General features: G+C 39.8%; 1 protein-coding gene across 1 annotated transcript in view; it reads right to left on the bottom strand.

Annotated features, from left to right (window-relative positions):
- The window catches only part of FBXL17 (F-box and leucine rich repeat protein 17), a 246,722-nt gene that overhangs the window by 152,731 nt on the left and 70,823 nt on the right, over positions 1-23,168 (bottom strand). The window contains exons 5-6 of the mRNA XM_053474435.1: positions 21,712-21,819; positions 17,187-17,317 (exon numbers count right to left, since the gene is read on the bottom strand). Of these exons, the coding sequence (XP_053330410.1) occupies positions 17,187-17,317; positions 21,712-21,819 (239 nt within the window). The remainder of the gene's footprint in view (positions 1-17,186; positions 17,318-21,711; positions 21,820-23,168) is intronic.

Raw genomic sequence — 23,168 nt, 5'->3', positions numbered from 1 at the left:
TGCTGTCAGGCAAAAGGTGCTAAGAGCTTCGTGGAGTGAGAACATTTTCATAACACGCTGCACTATGTATAAGATTGTTGGTGGTGTCGGCTCCCGTAGCACGCCAGAAGGACTGACAAATGTAAATGCCGTTTCAGACTAATTTTCAAGTATCTTTATCGCCTGTTTTCTACCCTCTCAAATGTCAGAAATAATGGCGTGTCTTTTAAAATAGAGAAAAGCAGCGTGCTGAAAGCAATTCTCCATATTACTAAATAGAATAATTGAAGAGCTCTTAATGCATATACTAATAGCTAAATCTTAAAGACCAGAAATGCTAAAAAAAAAATAATAATTCATTGAATAGTCATTGCTTAAGGTCATCATAGACTCTACAAAGAAGGCTACGATTTGTATTTTTCAGATATGCCGATATCAATGACATCCTAATCGTTTGTAATGCTGCATTTTACCATGTTTATATTGTTGACAACTGCAATTTATTTTATGATTTGAATATTGGTTGTGTATCATATGCCTACACGTGTGCTTACATATGTGTTTCTGTGTGTCTTTCTGTGAATGCTTTGCTATGCCTGTGATTTAACTCATTGTGAAGATGGTAGATAAATGGATCAGCCTTCCAGCAGAAGTGTTAGATGCTAATACAGGGAGGGAACATGTACGGGAGAGGCATAAAGCTATCCTAAATCTTAGACCAAGGACCCAATGCGTTTTGAGTTTTTTTTTTACTGCAGGAGAAAATGGGCAGACTGGTTCAGCCAAATGTCTCTTAACTTCTGTCAAGTTCCTTATTTCTATGTTATATACTATGGGAGAAATGGCTTCCAAGTCCCAGTTTATGCCTTGCGTCCAGACGTGCCGGCCCCCTTGGCAAGTAAGCCCCACTCCTTCAGAAAAGGGGAGCTCCAGGTACCCTACCCTGGGAAGGATGATGATAGATCCATATAGCTCTAAGCTCTTGATGACTATATTTTCCAGATAAACTACTTAGACTACATAAAGAGTATGCCACAAAGCTGTCTTATAAAAATACACAGTATAAAAATATACCTGTGATGCTTCAGGTATAAACTGATCTATGCAGTTTTATTATGATTATTGTTATTTTCTGTAAATATTTAATTTTGGATTAGAATTGTTGTTTTTTGGTGAAATACTGCTGTGCCTTAAAGTTAAGATTTCTTTTTGGAAAGAGCTATAAAAACCTACAGAAAGCATTTAACACAATTACAAAGATTATTAGAGTCATCAAGCCATTTTAAGAGCAATTATGAGCAATATCGGTTTCATTTATAGGACTGTGAAAGGGCAACAAGCAGTTGGAACACTTGGAAATTAAGTAAACATTAATTGCTCAAACTGTCAGTGAGCCAAAGAATTTGCAGGTTTCATATAGAGAATAACTTTCTACTTGCAAATTAGATATTTATGTTCATATTACAATTTGTTCTTTTAGTATAAAATATGTCTTGGTGGCTCCGTCAGATGATTCAAAATAAGAAATCAAAATTAGAATTATGCAAGTTACTATGTGTCATGGCTCCATAATTCAAAGGACCTTATTCCGTCATATGGAAACAGTCCCACTGCTAGAAGACCCTGGATACTGAAAACCTTGGGGTCATAGTGAACACACACATACTCCCATCACTCCTGCCATTGAAAACAGGAGTGATAGGAGTAATAAAAGGCCTCTGTACACATATGTAGATATTCCATTAACAATCGGCTGTTTCCAGCTACAATAGTCATTTACAATGTCTACATTGTATTTCTGATTCATTGAATATTTTTTTTTTAATATCTTTTTATTTGACTTTTTTTTTTTTAATAACACTTAACAAGAGAAAAAAAAGAAAAAAAAAAAAATATAACAAACATATGAAGTACTCAGGCGGTCCAAAAGACACTGCATCGGGGTATATCCAGATAGCAGCCACACACTACAGAACCTGATGTGTTGTCGGAGCAGCAGATCGGCTGAGTATGGAGTGCTGGCGGCCAGCGGCCCACCTGGCATTTGCTTGGTCAAGGTCTGGTATATAAAGCCTAATGCACCGCTAGATGCTATGCTTAAGAATGGCTTCATGCATGGGGACATAAAATATCTGGTGTTTGTTTTTCAACCTCCTTAACACACGTAAAGTAGATGAGGAACACATCTATATATATATATATATATATATATATATATATATATATATATATATATATATATATATATATATATATAATAACTTAGCAATATTTTTTCTATTTTAAAGAAAAATCCATAAATTGTGATGTACATTCTTTCACTATTAGAACACCGGAATGGGAAGTATAGTGAATGAGATATAATGTATTTCATCTGTTCAGCGAATGGCTCATGCGTGATTATGTAGTACAACTGATTACGGGGGCTGTTTCTGACATTACCCTGAGACCCTAAATTCCTTTGGCTTTTGGAGAGGTTAATACACAAGAGGTGATCCTTAAACACACCTTGAGTATTTTATAGTTCAAAGCAATCAAGATGTCCGACATCTGCTCGGGATTAGAACCTCCTACCGGGAATGCTAATGTTCTGGTATATACTGGATGTCAATTCTGCATTTTATATGCGTGACCATAAACGATATGTAAGTCTCCATCTCCACTGACTTAAGCCTTTCAGTACCATAGGAGGCTGCAGCACAAACCCTCAAAGCATGAACTGTTTCTGGTTAAAGGGCTTTATTGATGGAGAACTTTTAATAAGGGTATCTAATTACAGTAACCTTTTCCAACAAGCTTCATATCCCTACAGAGAAAAGCAGGGCATAAATATCCCAACTTTCACTCTATTATTATACACATCATCATTACATTCAATAATACAGTTTTAATGCATATTTATTAACACTTTGCCAACTTTCCTAGTAGCAGAGGTATGCTTTCCAAATTAAATTTAATGACGTTAAGATAATAAAAGTTATTCCCAAATAGTTCCAAATTATGCCAGTTCCAGAGGAACAGTCATTAAGTTATCAATCAAAATATGTAGTAGTAAGCAGTACTACCAGGTTTTATTTGCTATAGTAGCGCAAGTACGTATACGTAGCCTCCGGTTTAAGACGTCATTAAAAACGTTCAGACACCCTTTTCACGTAACAACTAGTCTTACCAATAAAAACATATATAATATCATGTTTAAGTGGTTCTCCTAACTCCAAGTATATCTCTTTCTGTAATATGGAATAGCTGATAACAAGTTATGCACAGAAATGGGTGGTAGTCTCAAAGTAGTCTTAGATATAAAGAAACATAAAAGAATAAAACTATGAATAAATGTTAAAATACATTATTTAATGGGCTTGTCTTTACTGTTCTGAAAGCTAAGCATTTTGAATGATTGCTGAAGTTCGGTGTTTTAATAAATTACCTAAATGGATCTTCATGATGAATGTCAGTAAGAGGCTGTACTCGAGCTTAGCATTGCCTATAAAAATCGATTCAGAAATAAATATTTAATGGCTCTCTAATTTGTCTGGCACTAAGATGTTACATTAACAAAAGTGTTCAAATGAAAGTGGAAATTAAAAAAAAGTTGCAGCAAGTATTGGCGACCATAATCTAAAACATACTACAAAACAACTTTATCCAACAGACAGTTTCATCATAGTTACTTCACTGAAGTTTGTTATAAGAGGCAAAAGTGTATCTAAATAGTTTATATAAAGCCTCTGTTCCAATTAGACAGAACATTAATTGAGCTCTCCAACATGTTCAACAAATTAAGCCTTGGCAGATCTGGCATATCTGTCGGGACGATTTCCCCTGGGAGGCCAGGCGATTTTTATGTAGTTTTGCTAAAAGTTTTAATGAGGTGACAACCTTATAAACCAATTACATCTACAGAGAATATTTTTTTCCCAGGACAAGACAAGTGTGTAGCTTAAGGAAACATGTGCATTATAAAACAAGATATAATAGTAATAATGCAACAAAAATTAAAATAGGAAATATAATCAATTTTTATGTCTTCTAAACAAGGACAAATGTCCCTGCATGCTGACAAGTTGGTTTTGTAGAAGAGTTGTCAGCATGCAGGCACGTTTATTTATGTGTCTTTAAATAAATGATAATAGCTACACTAGGATGTGCCGATCCCAGCAACCACTCTGGACAAGTGTACAAGAGCCATTGACAGTGTTTGAATGTTGTAGGGATGCCTGCTGGGATCTCCGATAGGGAAAACATGGCTGCAACACCCTGGGTTGGAGGATTATAATCTATGTGTATGTATAAACATAAATATATATATATATATATATATAATTAAAAAAAATATATATATCTCTACGGTACAAAATATCTTTGGCCAAAAAGGAGATGATGAAAAAATGATGCTTTTGTTTTAATTCAATAATTTTGGGGTAAATTTGTGTCACCGTAAAAAAAAAATGGAATTTTCTATGGATTTCCCCACATGTAACCTTTTGGACAAAAATTAATTTATGAATCTTCTATAAATGATTAATACTTGGAACATGATATTTTCTGTTATTTTGTCTATAAGTGTACTATATATGTACTACAAGAAGTTCCTTCGTGTGTTTAATGTTGATCTTAAAGTAATGAGAAGAATGATTACTGCTAAATTTTAGTATAAATCAATCCAATGAGTAAACGTGTGACCCAGGTCCATGTTTTCAGGGGTGTCTCAGGGAGCAATGATGGATCTATCCACCAACCTATTTCTGCCTACGTACTTTGCTTTTATGCACATGTCCTGTCAATGTCTTCCCTAAGGCCTGCCTAAAAAGCATTTTACAGCAGTGGAGACATCAATGATCCTTGTGCTTAAGGGCACCAGGAATATGAATCCAGGCCAGGATTTTGGGAGTTGTCCTTGTAGAATAGAACACTTTGCAAGTTTGTGACAGTGAATGTTATGTGTTATAATCCAAGAAGAATTTGAAAATGTATTTATTCACACAAGGTGTATTCATCTAAAGAATATCTAAGACCAGGGGCGTCCAACCTGCAGCCCTCCAGGTGCTGCAGGACTACATCTCCCATCCTCCTCAGCTTTATGGGAGATGTAGTTCTGCAGCAGCTGGAGGGCCGCAGGTTGGACGCTCCTGATCTAGATATTCTTCAGATGAATACACCTTGTGTGAATAATCTCATTTGTGCTGTAGATAGTTATGTCATACACCCTATTTGCAACCTATTTACAGATTATCTGCTCCAATAACCCACTTTCTATGTTCAATCCAGTAACAGCAGCGGGAGGCTTATCCCTGTTCTAAGATGTTATATTATTGATTAATCCTAAACAGGAAACAATTCGCAGAAAATTGTTATTTGCTCATCAACTGCATTGTTCTTTTTAGCCTGTGTTAAATGTTTTGTATAATGGACCCAAAATTCTGTTTTGGTTCTGAACTGCACAAAGTTTGGTGAAGTAGGGCAACTTTTTTTTTTTTTATCATCATACATATTCTGTAAACAGTGAGGGGAAAAAACATTGAAATCTGTTTTTTAATAGTGTCATCATGGTATGATAGAGGCTATAGTTATGGAAGGATGCTGTATGAGGGCTGTAGAACAATGGGGTACCTACATTCCCCATATATATAAAGCAGTGAGGACTTCTCAACAAACTAATATTCAAAGCTACATCAGCTGTTACAGTAACACATGCACGACAGACTTATGTATAAAATTTGGTAATTCTGGTTTATACATACCGGTATTACTGTTTTTGCTCGATTATAAGACTGTTTTTTTTTCAGAGCAAATGCCCCTTCGTCTTCTATTCGAGGTCGTCTAATAGAGGTCTGACAACAAGACTAAGATCCAGATCCCCCGCAGCGCTGCACAGGACCTGGATCCTCCTCTCTGGGAGCCGGTGAACGTCTGCGAGATGGGTGCAGACAACCTCCTCTGCTGCTGCCAGGGCTTCTATAACGGAGCACCGGTGTGACGTGACCTTCCGGTTCTCAGTCATAGAAGTAGCAGCAGAGGTTGTCTACACGCATCGCGCAGACGTCAGCGGCTGTCTAGGGACAAGTCTAGGGATGCATCTGTAAATCGGGGGGGGGCATATAGTGGAGAATAAGTGATATCTGGGGGGGGCAGAGGGGAGAATAAAAGGAAATAAAAACAAAAAATGCATTTTTCTCAATCATAGTTTTTATTAAATATGAATAGTTTACACATGAATTAATATTTGCTACTAAAACTTTTTACTATAGGGTATTCTTATATTCAGGCTTTTTCTTTAAATTAATTTTCACATTTTGGGGGGTTGTCTTATAATCAGGGTCATCCTGTAATCGAGCAAATACGTTATTATAGCACAAGTGCTAATTTCGGACTTTCCTCGTATGGTCTCTGCTATGCACACATGGCATAGATTTTGAAGGCAAATAAGGACCATTCGGCGCATCTAACCTGCCTGTTTTTTTGTTTTTTTTTAAAGACCTTAAACCATCGTTGTCTTAGATTCAGGATAGCCATATGTCTATTCCCTCACTGTATTAACCTACTGCTACCACTTCTGCTGGGAGGCTATTCTGACGATGTACCAACCTCTCAGTAAAGAAAACCCTGTATTACATCTAAACCTCAGACCGTCTAGTTTTAGATCAACTCAAATGAATTTAGTGTGAAAATCAGACTTGGGTTGCCCTATATTGGTACCCTAATTACAGTAAGTTTGACCTCACCTTCCTGAACTTTGCTAAATTATCCGAGTAGCGAGCTATAATCGTAATTCCAAATTATATTAGCACACAAAATCAGGTCAAATTGACTTCATAAACGCTTTGCACATGAAAATAATAAATGCTAGAAACAATTCTAATTGAACAAAGTGGTTACTTAATAACCGGGGCTAACATTTTGATTCCGACGTGTCTTGCCAGCACTCATTCTTTTCACATCTCTACTCGTTTAGATACCCTGCTGCTTGGTGGGAAGACAAGCGCCAAACATGAAATTCAGGACTACTTATTTCCACGTGAGCGATGTGCGAGACGTCTTTTGCTACAGTAAGGTTCGTATCCTGCTGATCCCAGATGATCGGTCTCTCGGCTCCTGCTCAGGACTGGATATCGTTTTTAATGTAAGTACTCAGCAGCGAAGCGATATCATTTCCACTTTACAAGTCAAGTGAAAGCATTCTGGAGCTCAGTAAAACTGCAAAAAACGGTTTCGCTTGCACTCGTGGCCTTCCTAGACACAGAGCGTAAATCATACATTATACCAAAAAGTATAGTCTCGCTTTAAAACAATAAATACAGACTAGACGGCTGAGCGGAGCTGGCTGTATAGTAATGAGTCCAGGTCCTCCCAGCCCGTTCTACGTGCCATCAGCATTAGGGGAAGCCGCTCGACAAACAAAGGCCCTGAAAACATAACACGTGAAATCAAACTATTACCTCTAATGCTTAGCCAGCTGTGAAAATGTGAAAGCTGCCTCCTTTCTCTATGCAATTTGTGTTAAAATATTGAGCACTCTGGGCATGCACAGTAGGTGGCCAGGCCAAATAACCTTTGCTAAGTGTATAATGTATAATGTTATACTTTTCTTGTTTTAACACATTTGCGGCTGAGAAGCCGTTTTTTAAGCAGCCAATTTCTGGCATAATTCATGATTGTTTCTTTTTTTTGTCAGGGAGAAGTGAAGTTACTTTTACTGTCTCCATCATCAGACATATCATAGCTGAGCAGAACATTTCCCCGTGTTGTGGTCAATCCAACTCCTGTGGCGGCCACCTGATCCTCAAAGTGTGAATTGCAGTTAAAGAACAAAAGAGGTGATGGACGTCACTACTACGATTTAAAGGCTCCTGTGTTAAATATTAGGAATTTCCAAGGTGTTGCAAAGGCCAGAGATCCAAGAGTCCCAGGAACTATACCCCTATTCTACAGAAGGTCTAGTAGAGACATGCAGCCAAGAGGTAATTTATTGTCCCTTGTGGGAGAAAAGTCTACTTGGGAGAAAAGTAACCACTAGGTTACCAAAAATTGGAAGTGAGGTGAAGGCTGAGACCAAGAGAATGTCCATACAATTATTGGCTTAACTTCTGACAGTTTGTATCATGTCTACATGGGAAAAAATATATATTACATCTTAAAATTAAATGAACTGTCTTCTATTGGGATACAGCTTATTAATAATATTAGATGGCCTCTTAACTTGCAAGGCAGCTATGAATAGTCACTCTGGGTAAACTCGCTTGGGGATGTACGCGTGACCACAAGCCCAGAAGAAGCTTGACGCTGAGAAGGAACCTTGAAAAAAACCGTACTTCTGTTTCAAAGTAGGACAAAAGGCTGTCGCTACGCTTTTTAGAAGCTGGGCATATCCATGAATGCTGAATGGAACATAACGACTGTGGAGGCTATTCATATTAAACAAGGTGAGCATCATTTGGATAAATGAGGCAGTCCGGCAAAAACACAAAAGACACCTGGGCTCCATTAGCCTGAGTATTAATCCGTTATAATGCTTATTACTATAAAAGCAGAAAGTTAACTGCATATAGTGGTTATGACTGTGTATCTGGATGAACGACATTCTGTATATTCCCACATTTAAGGTTCTCTTACGCCAAATGCAGCGGCGTCATATTTGAGTCACGTCTGCCATTTCTAATTACTACTACTCAAAACCAGGCAATTTCTCATTTGGTTTAATGTGTGTACCTATCTTGTGAAATATTTTTTTATGCCACAATTCATAAAGTGCTTTAGGTTGAAACTAAATCCCCTGCTCTCAATTAATAACTAATCACGGGAGATATTTATCATCTCGAGCTTCTAACATGAAAATTGTCAGAATTAATCACCTCGCTCATATTTTTACTTTTTACAGAGCTTCATTTATCATACGGTTAAAGTATCCTGACAACAGGGAGCCACAATCAAAGTATTATTACGGCTCCATATGATGAAAAAGAAATGCTAACCAAATCGCTGTGTCTGTCCCCCGTGACGATTTAGAAGAGCTCGGCTGTTGTGGGGTTAATACAGAAACTTATTTGAAAATAAATTAATAAACCTAGCAGAGTAAACTTTGAGTGGAAATAGCCTTTTTCAAATACAACTAATTAAGAACAATCTTATTATTTTATCATGTGTTCCAGAATAAAGAACCATATTCTAGAACTTTAACTCATTCAGCTGAAAGGGTTTAAGAGCATATGCTCTAGAGATAGGTAGGCTGTAGGGCAGTAAAACTGCAGCCTCCTAACCACTGACTACTCTCATCAAGCACTAACTACTGTCATGGGAGTTGCAGTCCAGAGTCAATAAGAGACAACTGATGACGACGTTCCAGCACAGCAGCTAGAAGAAGCAAATAGTAATGCAGATTGGATGAATTTAGACATCAGCCTGGTATATATTATTATTTATGGACTTATATAGTGCCTTTATATAGCACAGCACTATGCATAACAAGTACTGCATCATATAACAAATCTAAGGAGAGCTCTGCTCAAAAGGAGCTTACTATCTAGGAGGAGTGTATATCTTGAATGTATAGAGATAAAAATACTGAATGCATCCAGCAGTGGGGCAGGAAACTGCATGGCGGCAGTACGGCGGGAAACTGGATGGGGGCAGTAGAGCAGGAAAGTGGATGGCGGCAGTACGGCGGGAAACTGTATGGCGGCAGTACGGCGGGAAAGTGGATGGGGGCAGTACGGCGGGAAAGTGGATGGGGGCAGTACGGCGGGAAAGTGGATGGGGGCAGTACGGCGGGAAAGCGGGTGACGGCAGTACGGCGGGAAAGCGGGTGACGGCAGGAAAGCAGATGGTGGCAGAAGAAGGGTGAGGAATAGAATGGAGGCGGCAGAAGAAGGGTGAGGAAGTCATCATCTACCAAGGTGCTCCTCGGCTGCCCAGCATGTATACTCAGTGCTATCAATGGCTTGTTTTATATTCTAGTTATAGAAAGAGTGTTTAAACACAACCGCACCATGCATTTTATGTACGTAGTCAGTGTGTACCCTTCAGATGGCTGCTGCCGAAATGTCCAATATAGAGAGGATCGTGAAACTGTTCCCTGTGTGTTTTACATCCCAGATACTGTTCAAATACTTTGCACATCGCCATCTGCCTGAACTTTACTAGGGCATGTCATTGTATTTTATTGAATCATCTGAAACAGAATGGAACAAACAGAGCAGAGAGGGAAGGCTGGCGGAGAGAGGATCTGCGATCTTTGTAGAGAGCTTTAGGAGGCTTTAGGGTTCTTGTTGCGATACTCTGCAGCCGTGAGAGGAAATATGTTGCAGTGCTTATGGTTCTGTTCCTGCAGGCGCTGTGTGATATTATCCATTTCAGAGGCAGTGAATATGAGACTGTGTGCACATCAATGCAGCCAAAAACATCTACTGCTTTTCTTGAAATGACATCAAATACATTCCTGGTATTGCTTTTCTAAGGCAATGCCCCCTCTAGAGTATGCAGGGCAGAGGTGTACTGTGGCCTAGGCTGGTGCCACCGAAAACGGGGCAGATCATCTAAATGGGATATTATACTTCCTGCGGAGCCAAAGCCTAAAGGACCAGTTATAAGGGCAATCTCTGATCTCCTGAACCGGCCCATTTTCACTATGGAGTATGATGTTCCCAGAGGCCACATATACATGTGTTCAGCAGTAAGGACAGTGGAGAGGGCCGATAGGGACAGCAGCTCTTTAACGTACATCTTGACATTACAGAATAAATAAATAAACACACGAGAAGCACAGGGTTGGTGCATATCGTAGATGTTTCTACATGAATGGATTTTTCCCCAATGAACCCACTGAGTCTCTTTCCTCCCCTGTTGCCCCTCTTTTGTAGATGCTCAAGATGTTTGCAGGGTATGAGAATATCAAAAGGTTCTACAGCCTCAAACGTCACAACAATGTATACAGAAGTATCAGACGTACCAGGATTTAAGCCGTTACAATTTGGTTGGCAAAGCAATAAGAAGATTGCGTGATTTGAGAAAAAAATCAGATTGACTATTCATTAATTGTATTAAATCCTCGGTTCTGTTCAACAACACTCACCAGATTGCAAGCAGGGAAGAAAAACTGTCTGCAAACAGATAAACCGTAGCCATGCACAGGTGGAAAGAATCAGCGGTGTTATAACTCATCGTAGTGGTTGGATTATCAGCAAAACTAACCGAACAAAAGAAGATAAAGTGTCAGAGATGAATGCGTTCCCTGCAGGAGACACATAATTAATAAATGAGAGGAAGAGAAAAGAAAACAGCTTTTAACAATTAAACAGGAATAAAGGAGCCGACTGGAGACCCAAATAAAAGGGCCAGCACTGCCGGTCCCTCTGCTCTGTCATTTCACCGCCTGCCACGCTGTTTAGAAATGGGTCACGCAGGCACTTCCAATTATTTGTGAATATACTCGTTTTGGATTCCTTAAATAAAAATTGCCAACGTATTAAAGGCCTAAGGCTGAGCTAAAGGCTTTTAATGCTTACCATCATTTCTGCCCATATAATGCATCGCCACAAGGAAATCAGCGTTATAGTTATAGTCTACACGCATATAAAAATATCACAGCATTATTATTAATATTATTATCGCTGTAAAGGGCGATTTGACACAAGAAGAAAAACCAAGACAGGCGCAGCTCTAAGATTAGATTCAATGGTTGTCAGGCAAGCGTCAGCCCCATGAAATCTCCCCAATATGTCCGTCACATACAAGAAGCAGCACATAGAAGTATTTAGTTTATCGGGCAATGCCCCAGTGTTGTCAAAGTGGCCCATTTGTCTGATGGGTTCGTTACTTGTCCCTAACATGGTGCCATCAAAATGTGAAACATATGCCGAGGACTGGCGGTCAAAGGAAGTTCTCTTCTGGAGTATCCAGTGCTCAATGTGGTTCTCACATCACTCTCAGCCAAAAGTACCCATATCACAAGGCGTGTGGGTGATCAACAGATTGTAAGCTCGCAAGACCAGTGTCCTCTTCTCCTTCTGTCTTAAATTCTGTGTATGCTATTAATAGTTTTATATCTTATTTATATTAACAAAAAGCTGCTGCTTTATAAATAAAACAAAAAATAGAAGGTCGGGATCTTAATGCACGGCATTTTTTACTTTACTGAGTGGGTGTTAGATAAATGGAACTGCCCCCCAGCAGGAGTGGTAGAGGCTAATACAGTAAGGGAATTTTAACATGCATGGGACGGGCATAAAGCTATCCTGAATCTAAGATGAGATCAAGAACTGATTAAGAGCGGAGTCTCTACATCTGGAAAAACGGGCAGACTTTGCCCACATTCATAAAAATGACCCGGTGTTTATTGTAACTGGACGGGGATGTTTGAAATAACTATTCTGTTTTAAAAGACCAGATTCAATAAAATACAGGCAAAAAAACAGGCTAAAACCTTAAATTATATTGGCGCAGAACGTACAAATATCAAGCCACAGCACAGAATAAAAGGCTGTTGTTAATGCCACACATTGCTTTGCTCCAAAACAGCGAAGCACGCGCTGCCGGGAATGATAATCATTAAACGCGCAGTCAGGAGAGAAGCGCCTAGAAGTGATTTGTCCCGCGAAGCGACGCAAGCAACTGTTTACATTGGGAAAAGCCGCAGCCTTTGTCTGCTGTACCCTTCAGCCGAGCTCCTTGCATTGCTTCAGACGCCCAGGCCCTGTAATCACTGAGCACGTCTCACCCGAGTTAATCGTCGCCACTGAAAAGATATAGCTCAATTGAGCACACTAAATTGTGTCTGATTGCTGGAGTCATTATTTTTGACATTCAAGTGCAGAAGGTCTTACAGGGATTATTACAAAAGTATAAAAGGTACCGCGATGACAATGTTAGTTAAATGAATATTTCCAGAGTTGGCGGCTATTGCAGGGCAGAGGTAGCGTTTGGGAAATCAAAGAAGCCTTTATTATCCTGCTGAAAAAAGGAACCCTGATTCTACAGCTTTAGTGGAAGCAAGCAGTGGACCGTCCTGCAACACAGAAGCAGAGAGCCTGGCGGAAGATAAGAACCATTCGGCACATCCATTGTGTAATACACCCTAAAACCATAGATTGTAAGCTCCTTTGAGCAGGGCCCTCCTCACCTGTTGTCTCTGTAAGTCAAATTGTTATGTTACAGACTACTTGTTGTGTCCTGTCTACCCATTGTACAGTGCTACAGAATTTGATGGCGCTATATAAAACAATAAATATTAATAATAATCTAGTCTGTCTGGTTTTCCTGATCTAAAACACTCAAACCATGATCAGTGCTTGGTCTCACCTAAGGTCAGTATAAAACACAGTATGTTAACAGTCCAGGGGATCGGACGTATGTTATCTAATTTGCCATGAATGCCAAGAGATCAGCTCTTCCTCAGCTCTGTGCTAGCAACACGGTAAAGTAAGAAAGACCCGTTTCTTTGGGGATCAGTTGAGGTTTGAGCCACACCGTATTCTTACCCCATCATGTTTTATTCCACCACGACCATTTCTTGTTTTCCTCTACCTTAAAGGCTATATAAACAACTTAAACTTGGATTAGCCAACAAAAAAATGGACAAAATGTGCTCCTCTTTCAAAAACAAGAACTTTTCAACAGTAGTGTACAACTCGGGATATTAACAAAAAGTTGATGTAATTGTCTGTACCATTAAGTGGATCGGTAATTATTTCCCTGAAATCTCTTCTTTGTTCAATAACCCAAAGCTCTTAGCCTCTTTACTTGTAAACACACACATGGAAACGTACGTTAGTCGAAACTTCTTGCACATCCCATGCAGATTAAAGAACACGACCTTCTGTATCTTGCGCTGTGTTTCAAAGTTTCAATGACAGAGGTTAGTTTCAAAGCATGCTGTTCTTCATCAAATATATACCGCTCTAGAAATGTGACATCAAACCCATGCTGCTCTGGATTTCAGAATCAATACTATAACAAATATCCCATTAGGGATAACAATATCGGTTACATGTACAACACTGTCATGATAGACACAACGTGAGAGCTGATTGGTGAGCCCCGGGGGCTCCGTGTTGTCTTCATTTATTAAGTCCGAGAACTTCGGATAATAAAGTAAAGCACATAATTTTCTGCATGGGATGGTTTCAGGATACGCTGGTTGCGTCTGCTGGGAATTCAGCATTTGCAATGTGCTAAATTCTCAAACAAGAATCAAAGTAATTCCTTTCCCGTCCCATACAGTATATCACATTTCTTAAATTACTGAGCCAGGGGGACCCGCAGAGCACCAATAATTCCAAATGAGCAGATTACGCTTAGGATGAGCAAAAACATACAAATTTCATATCGGCATTAATACTAAATTTGCTGATGGCTCCGGCATCCAGTCTTCTTCCGAGTTGAAGGAAAGTAGATAGGTAACTGTACTTGATTCATGGAAAAGTACACTTTTTCTTATAATAGTATCTAATTAAACATAATTGTCACTTAATAAGTCTGCATGAAATAAAATTTCATTCCAGGTGATATTCACTATTCTCAGAGATCTAAGATGGGAATACCAGTCGCCAAGCCTGTTGGAACAATGTAACCAGCCATGTTTCCACCAGATCTACACCGAGTGCGTGCATACAATACATCATTTATTTAGGTTAGATCATAGGCATGCGTGATATGTTAATGCAATGTGTTAAAAGCATTTGGAAGGGAAAGTATTACTACACCACCTAGAAAAAATGGTTTAGATTTATTTTTATAAATGTGTTTATATAGGCGACGTGCTGTTTACTAAAAGAACTGACAGAAAGCAGATCTGGATGAATAAAGGGGGAAAAAAATAAATAGAATACAATAGAAATAAATTCACGAGAGAGTCTATACACATAAAATAACAGCAATGCTTAAATAACCTGGAAATAGCTGTTCAATGTACAAAAAAATAAGGCCTGAGGGACATCTTAGGCAAAAAGGCTGCACAGTCTCAAGCAGTGGCAGCTAAAGAGATGCATTCCTCGGCTTGACGTGTTTAATTTAAAACAGCGGCTATCCCTACAGAGATATGGCCGCTATCCGTTTATTGTCACCGGGAAGCAGACACAAAAAGTTTCGCTGACAGTAATGTATCAGGACTGTATCAGAACAAGACAAGAGGAGAACGTGGGAGGATGTGCACTGTTGAAATGCCGAAGCCCTAATGCTTAATTTGTTTAATTTTTTTTTACGATGAGTAAGAATTATATGTGACTTTCAGTTAAATTGGAATTCGTTAAAACCATCTTTTCGGTGGTATTAACCAATCGCGGTGTAAGGGAGCTGGAAGCTGGAGCTGGAATCCCAATTGTCTCGTTGAACACATGTATAACTCAGCATGTAAAAAAAATACATTAAAGAAGGTCAGCGCTTACCAACAGCACTTCGTAATGAATGAAACCACGAGATATATCATATAAACAGATACTCCGAGGCAGAAGCCCCTTTGGAGAGACCAATGTGTATTTGTAAGACGCAAACATGAGTCTTAGAATAAACAGACATAACCAATCACAACAGATGTATTTACGTCTTTATAGCACACAACTGTGTTATAAAGATTGCGTGTTATTTTTTTATCCTCTACCCAAACATGTGTGGGCACACGTAAGCTGGGCATGTACAGCTTCCTGTATGTACAAACTGAAAAGAAGCCTACATGCCATCTCCTGGGCTAATATGCCTGTTAAATTATGGTTTATTGCTATGAGCAGAAACCCTTTCATTTTAGGTAACATATATATATATATATATATATATATATATATATATATATATATATATATATATATATATATGGTATATTATATCTAGTGTTTTATACGGTAGTGTATATACACGTATACAAATACATTTACCGGCACGTTAATACCTTCTGACCCATTATAAATTGCAACCATTATTTTATCGGCATAATCTAATTGTGAGTAACACGAAAAGACCCGTATCAAACCTTGAAAAATTATTTTCTTAAAAGGTGTTTAGAAATGAATTATTGAGCAAAAATGCTTCCTTCCCTATCTATAGTTAAAGAAAACTCACTTTCTAATTACATGCCAGCACATGATTTGTAATGGAAACTATTGTTTCCCTGTAGGCTAGAACCAGAACCTCATCACTCAATCTAACAAATATTGTTATATGAAGAATAAATGAAAAGTGCATAACGTGTATACATTTGCAAAGGAAGCCTCTGCTATAACAATGAGACAACATAAATAGATGTTTGCTGAAAGCTAATTTGAGCGGTTGGAGCTGGGAGGAAGCGCAAAGATATAATATATTACAATATTGTAACACAAGTAGGTACTGATAAATGTATTCATTGCCCCAGATATAATAAAATATTGACAAATGTAAAATAATCTCATTTCACTTGCAAAAGTAGAAGATCCAGCACCCACTTCCAGTATTCCGCAGTACAGAGCACTTCATTCATCAGCACGGATGGGTTTATTCACTGTATGTTATGAAGGTCCAAACCGGGAGATTCGACTGCAGGAAAAGCTTGACTGACCCCCTACAATGTGTAGTTACATCATAGAGATGTCTTCCATCTCCTCACATACTGAATCATGCATTATGCAGGGCAATCTTGGAACTTCACGAGGCAACTTACCGGTTTTAAGTCTTTATACCATATAGCGAGGCAAAAGCATTAAAACAACAACTCTTCCTTTAGTGACCTTTTGTGGTCCTATCTGACCAGCAACCATGTAAACTGGCCTATCAGAAAGAAAGTTCTCCGTTGATATGGTGGTAAGACATCTGTCAGATGGTTATAGGTACTTCTCTGTTGTATGATCTAATAGGTTTTGATGCCCGTAAGTCAGACTGTGTGTGAGTTTCTATACCTGATCACGAAGGGCATATGAAACAGGGTTTAAAACGAATGCCACTTCTAAATCAAACACCATACTGACCAAGCTCAGGCTAACACACAGGTGAGTATTTGCATCGGATGCCTTGTTTTAAATGGTCGATACGTTCAAATAAATTTGATATTAAGTTTCGGCTTTAGACATGTCTTCAAACCAGTTCTCTGGTAACAACTCATGCAAGCCTAAAAGCGAAATAACGACTTGTAGACTTTAGAGGACAGCAGACTTTTTTGTGTTCAGGAAAACACAACCGATTTCATTTTCTAATCCATTAAGCAGGACATTTACGGTGCCTGGGAAAAGACATGTAAAGTTGGTTGAAGGTACCTGTCATTAATGCTCCTGTTCAGGCAGAGATTGAGGGACGTAAGGCTGTGGCACCTTCTCACTATCTCCATCACTGTCTCGTTGTCCAGTTTAGTGATATGACGCAAGTCGAGGCTGGCAAGATGCCTGAGCTGAAGGGGAATAAGGCGTAATGTTATAATTTGCTATACCCCAAGGCATTATTCCACCCCAAGTAGTTTTCATGAATACAGAACAATACAACATAAAGAATGCCAGTGCTCAGAATAATCTAAGATCCATAACTTTCCATAGATTATTTGAAAATCTTTCCACTCTATTACAAAATGTAAAGGATTTGCTAAATTAAAGGGACAATCCAGTGTTCTGGGAAGTCCCCAAAACAATCAATGCATATGAAAGTACTTACAAAGTATTTTTAGAATCATTGCTAAAAACTACTTACCTTTACAATTGCTCACGTCCTCTGTGGTCCGATGTTCCGAAACCAATGAGAGTACTTTCTGCACATGGGCAGGGGGGTGTCGTAAGACCATTGCCCAGAGCATTTGCCACCCTATACTGAATCTGACTCGCAGTATAAGTAGAATATAGCCAAGGTGGTGGGGGAAAAGTGCATATGGGGACACTACATACATACAAAGGGACCATAAAATCCTTAAACCGATCACATGCACATCAAAAGTACATACAGTGGGGCAAAAAAGTATTTAGTCAGCCACCAATTGTGCAAGTTCTCCCACTTACAAAGATGAGAGAGGCCTGTAATTTTCACCATAGGTACACTTCAACTATGAGAGACAGAATGAGACAACAAAGTCCATAAATCACATTGTCTGATTTTTAAAGAATTTATTTGCAAATTATGGTGGAAAATAAGTATTTGGTCAATAACAAAAGTTCATATCAATACTTTGTTATATACCCTTTGTTGGCAATGACAGAGGTCAAACGTTTTCTGTAAGTCTTCACAAGATTTTCACACACTGTGGCTGGTATTTTGGACCATTCCTCCATGCAGATCTCCTCTAGAGCAGTGATGTTTTGGGGCTGTCGCTGGACAACACGGACTTTCAACTCCCTCCAAAGGTTTTCTATGGGGTTGAGATCTGGAGACTGGCTAGGCCACTCCAGGACCTTGAAATGCTTCTTACGAAGACACACCTTCCTTGCCTGGGCGGTGTGTTTGGGATCATTGTCATGCTGAAAGCCCCAGCCACGTTTCATCTTCAATGCCCTTGCTGATGGAAAGAGGTTTGCACTCAAAATCTCACAATACATGGCCCCATTCATTCTTTCCTTTACACGGATCAGTCGTCCTGGTCCCTTTGCAGAAAAACAGCCCCAAAGCATGATGTTTCCACCCCCATGCTTCACCGTAGGTATGGTGCAACTCAGCATTCTTTCTCCTCCAAACACGACGAGTTGAGTTTCTACCAAAAAGTTCTACCTTGGTTTCATCTGCCCATATGACATTCGCCCCAATCCTCTTCTGGATCACCCAAATGCTCTCTAGCAAACTTCAGATGGGCCCGGACATGTACTGGCTTAAGCAGGGGGACACGTCTGGCACTGCATGATTTGAGTCCCTGGCGGCATAGTGTGTTACTGATGGTAGCCTTTGTTACTTTGGTCCCAGCTCTCTGCAGGTCATTCACTAGGTCCCCCCGTGTGGTTCTGGGATTTTTGCTCACTGTTCTTGTGATCATTTTGACACCACGGGGTGAGATCTTGCATGGAGCCCCAGATCGAGGGAGATTATCAGTGGTCCTGTGTGTCTTCCATTTTCGAATAATTGCTCCCACAGTTGATTTCTTCACACCAAGCTGCTTGCCTATTGCAGATTCAGTCTTCCCAGCCTGGTGCAGGTCTACAATTTTGTTTCTGGTGTCCTTCAGCAGCTCTTTGGTATTGGCCATAGTGGGGTTTGGAGTGTTTGAGGTTGTGGACAGGTGTCTTTTATACAGGTAACGAGTGGAGGACAGAGGAGACTCTTAAAGAAGATGTTACAGGTCTGTGAGAGCCAGATATCTTGATTGTTTGTAGGTGACCAAATACTTCTTATTTTACCGAGGAATTTACTAATGAATTCATTAGAAATCCTACAATGTGATTTCCTATATTCTTTCCCTACATTCTGTCTCTCATAGTTGAAGTTTACCTATGGTGAAAATTACAGGCCTCTCTCATCTTTTAAGTGGGAGAACTTGCACAATTGGTGGCTGACTAAATACTTTTTTGCCCCACTGTATGACGGCTGGAGTGTCTTTTTAAGATAGCAGATCAGTAGATTTATAATTCAGCAGTTTTTCCATATGAAATGATCCAGCTGTGATGTAATGTAAGACAACTGCGTACTCTTCAAGGTACTTGTTTATTATAGTGGCACTGTAAATTGTGTTTCAGCGGTCTTCACAAGTGGCACTGGCAACACAGTTAATTACTTTGGTAATGCTCCTATATTTTTGGTTATTCTTCCCTATATTTTTTGCGCTCAAGAAAATGTGAGCCTAACACGGGCAGGCAGTGGGAGAAGAGAATGATATGCACAAAACTTCAATGTATTCCCACTGGCCACAGAACAATACATTGCCCATGGGCAAATATCTGACAAACTGTAAGGCTCCTAGCAATACTGACATTTTATTTTCCAATGTCATTAAGCTTGTGCTTAATTATATGTCACAATGACATCATGTTGCTAGATTGGTGCCTCAATAGTAAAATAACATCTATGCAGATGTGTAAGACCTCTGAAGACCTTAGAGACTAACAATTTAGACTTTGTGCAGGAAATCAGATCACCTGCTAGTTTTGATCAGATGACATTGTATATTTTATATAAAATAACAGTGACATATTAGCCTAGTTGCATTTGCTCAACATTTTGAAAGGCATTCATTCTTTTACATTATTTTTTTTAAAATTAAGGATGTGAATGATAAACATTTACTTGACGTACTCTGTTTTAGTAGCCACTTGAATGTTTTATTGTATTCAATACACCATAACATGGATTATGTTTTCAGGGACTTCAGGCAACAGGGGTATTCAGTTTCCCAAGCTAACATTTCTTTCTTGGTTTCTGGATAAAGCAGAGCACATAACTACTGCTCAAACGAAAATGATATTCTGAAGAACATGAAAAACAACAATGTATGCCAATGACGAGCAAGCTGCTAGAAACTAAGCATACGAAACACAAAATCATATTATGTCCACAAATTTGAATTCAGATTATAAGACCCTTGAACATGGGCGTAGGAACCCCTAAAAATCTGGGGGGACAGCATTTTCCCCATCAGATCCCCACTTTATCCCCATCTCTCACACTAGGAGTCACACTCCTATCATACCCAGGCAGATAGTACATGCTGGTACAGGGTGGCTGTAAGTGATGTGCAGACCCCATACTGCTGGCAGCATCAATACACAAGGGGGGCAGCTAGCTAGGTTTCAGCATGTACTGGCTGACTTGGCATGATAGGAGTGTGATTGCTAACAGCAATCATAGTCCCATCATGCCTAGGTTCCAGCACTTACACATCCATGCTATCACACACTCATTCATTCATATACTCATTCATTCACAGATTCATTATCTCAATCACACATACTCATTCAAACACCCTCCCCACCCCCTTACCTGCACTGCAGCTCCTCGATGCCGCTCACAGACTTCAGCAGGGGGCACGGCCTCCCTCTGCGTTCTCTGGTACTGCCAGAGGAAGCAGGATGTGATGGAATGTCACGTGAACTCTGCTGGGTTCCGCTTCCTCTGTGCAGTAAAGAAGACCCTCCCACAGGTAAGTAGCAGGGCTCGAGGTGCGGACCGCGTAAGATCTGTTGCCCTGGCTGCCGATCTTACGCGGGCCGCACCTCAAGGTCTCGTGGCCGCATTTGCGGCGTTTCTATTGGGGGGGGGTCCTACGGCCCTGGGGGGGATTTCTTCATTATCGTTCCCCCCCCGCATGAGTTACTGGGGGGGGGGATCTGTCCCCCCGTTCCCCCCCGGTGCCGACGCCCATGCCTTTGAAAACATTAAAAAAGTGTGTGACTCGAAACAAAGGTCATGTAAAATATGGACAACATCAGTACTGTACATAACGCAGGCATGTAGGCATGTCGCAACACATTCATTTGTCCTGTATCTCTCTCAATGTCCATTATTTCAAGTCAGATTCTTATTTAACGAGACACGACCAATGTGAATAAGAAAACAGCAAAACCAACACTGATCGTTGGTCCAAACTGATCCTTACCACAGCAATGGAAGGAAGGAACGACAATACACATAGCGACCTGTAAGCATGTGTAACCTACACGCTCATACTCATGCGTTAAATATATGGGAGACATGTTGCTTAAAGCTGAGTGCAGTATTTTGCTTCTTCTCAATTTGGCAAACCAAGATTTGTTCAGTTGAAGCTACCAGATTATAGCTTCTGATCAAAAGGTGCAAAATCCAGGAAATGTATTACTTAGAGAATGGAGCATGAAAGGAGTGCTAATTACCAAACCAAAACATACAGTTACACACCCTTACCTTGGTGAGGTGTATAACACCTTCCGATGTAACAGAGCAGCCCATAAAACCAACATACTGTAACCCGGGACAGTGTTCAGCAAAGGCCTTCACGGATTCATCTGATACCTGGACACAAGAAACAAAGAGATATGGATTAATTCTTGCCCGGTACCTTCAAAGTTAGGCAAATTAAAAAGTAGTGAAAGCATCACAGAACATTCACAGAGCTACCAGCAATACTAGAGTAGGAGCCCAAGGGCCCCTAGGTGACCTCCTCACATCTACAATAGCCTACACAGGGCAGCTGTTGATATGCAGCCGGTACTAGCGCTCTTAGTAGATTATACATTAGCACACCAGGGGCCACAGGAGCTTGGGGCACCTTAGGCATTTGCCTAGTTTACCTAATGGATAATAAACTACTGTTTACAAACTGTGTCATAATACATATCAATCTACCTGTCATGAGCCCCTAATTCTACGGCCCTTGAGGGCCACAGTCAGGGCCACCTTTTCATATTAGTCACGCCCTGTTTAACCCCCTCCTATCATGTTTCCTATCATTCTGAAGGGCACACTGTCAGTACGCAGAACATCTTCATGTTATGATTCTATTATGGAAACTTAATCATATCCCTCAAACCATAACTCTGAGAACGCTCAATGCTGCGTTATCAGACACAGAAGTTACCCTTGACTACCCCTTTGGGTATGTTTGGGAGCAGTTATATACAGTAGTATACAGTAGTATCCTGTATAGTTTACCATATGAGGACAACAAATGTTCATATACGGTATTATATCTACATGGAGCCATTCTTGGGCAATTGCCTTTGTGTTAATTAGTGCATTGTTTTGGGTTCAGACAACAACCAGAACCAAAATTGGATGGAAAGTAATGTTCTTCCGAGCCCCCTATACTTAATATTAGCTGGATACACAAAGGCAGAAGGCTATTAAGAGACAACATTAGACTCATCATTGAAGGGTCCAGTGGAAACCAGAACGAAGCTTTGGGTTCATCTGTTATGCGAAGTGCTCTGCAGCAGCGAAAGCATTTATAATCGGCCATGGGATACGTTCAGGATGAATAGACAGAAATAAATGTTGCTTTTAATTCCTGTGATCACACAACCATTTGATCAGGCATCTTTTGTTACCAAATGGTTTCAGTCACCTATCAAACAGACAAAGCTGGTACGCAGGGATTTCTGCTTACATTCAAGGTACATTCTAGCTCTCTAAACAAAAAATAGTCTGCTAAAACAGACCTGAAGGCACAATGTACAGGTCTAATATTTTAAAACTTATGTACACAGGAAAAAACTGCATAATAAAATACGTAGCAGGTACTTTCAACGGGACTCTGCAGCGTACCATCTCGGGTCCTCAACAAGTAATGCATATTAAAGTACTTTTTAAGTACTTTCGCGCCACTGGTTGGCTACTTTAAGAAACTAATGGCAGGAAAGCAG

This window comes from Spea bombifrons, chromosome 1 (assembly GCF_027358695.1).
Source record: "Spea bombifrons isolate aSpeBom1 chromosome 1, aSpeBom1.2.pri, whole genome shotgun sequence".
NCBI lineage: Eukaryota > Metazoa > Chordata > Amphibia > Anura > Pelobatidae > Spea > Spea bombifrons.
The sequence above is the reverse complement of the archived record's forward strand: the minus strand, read 5'-3'. Positions and strand labels throughout refer to the sequence as shown.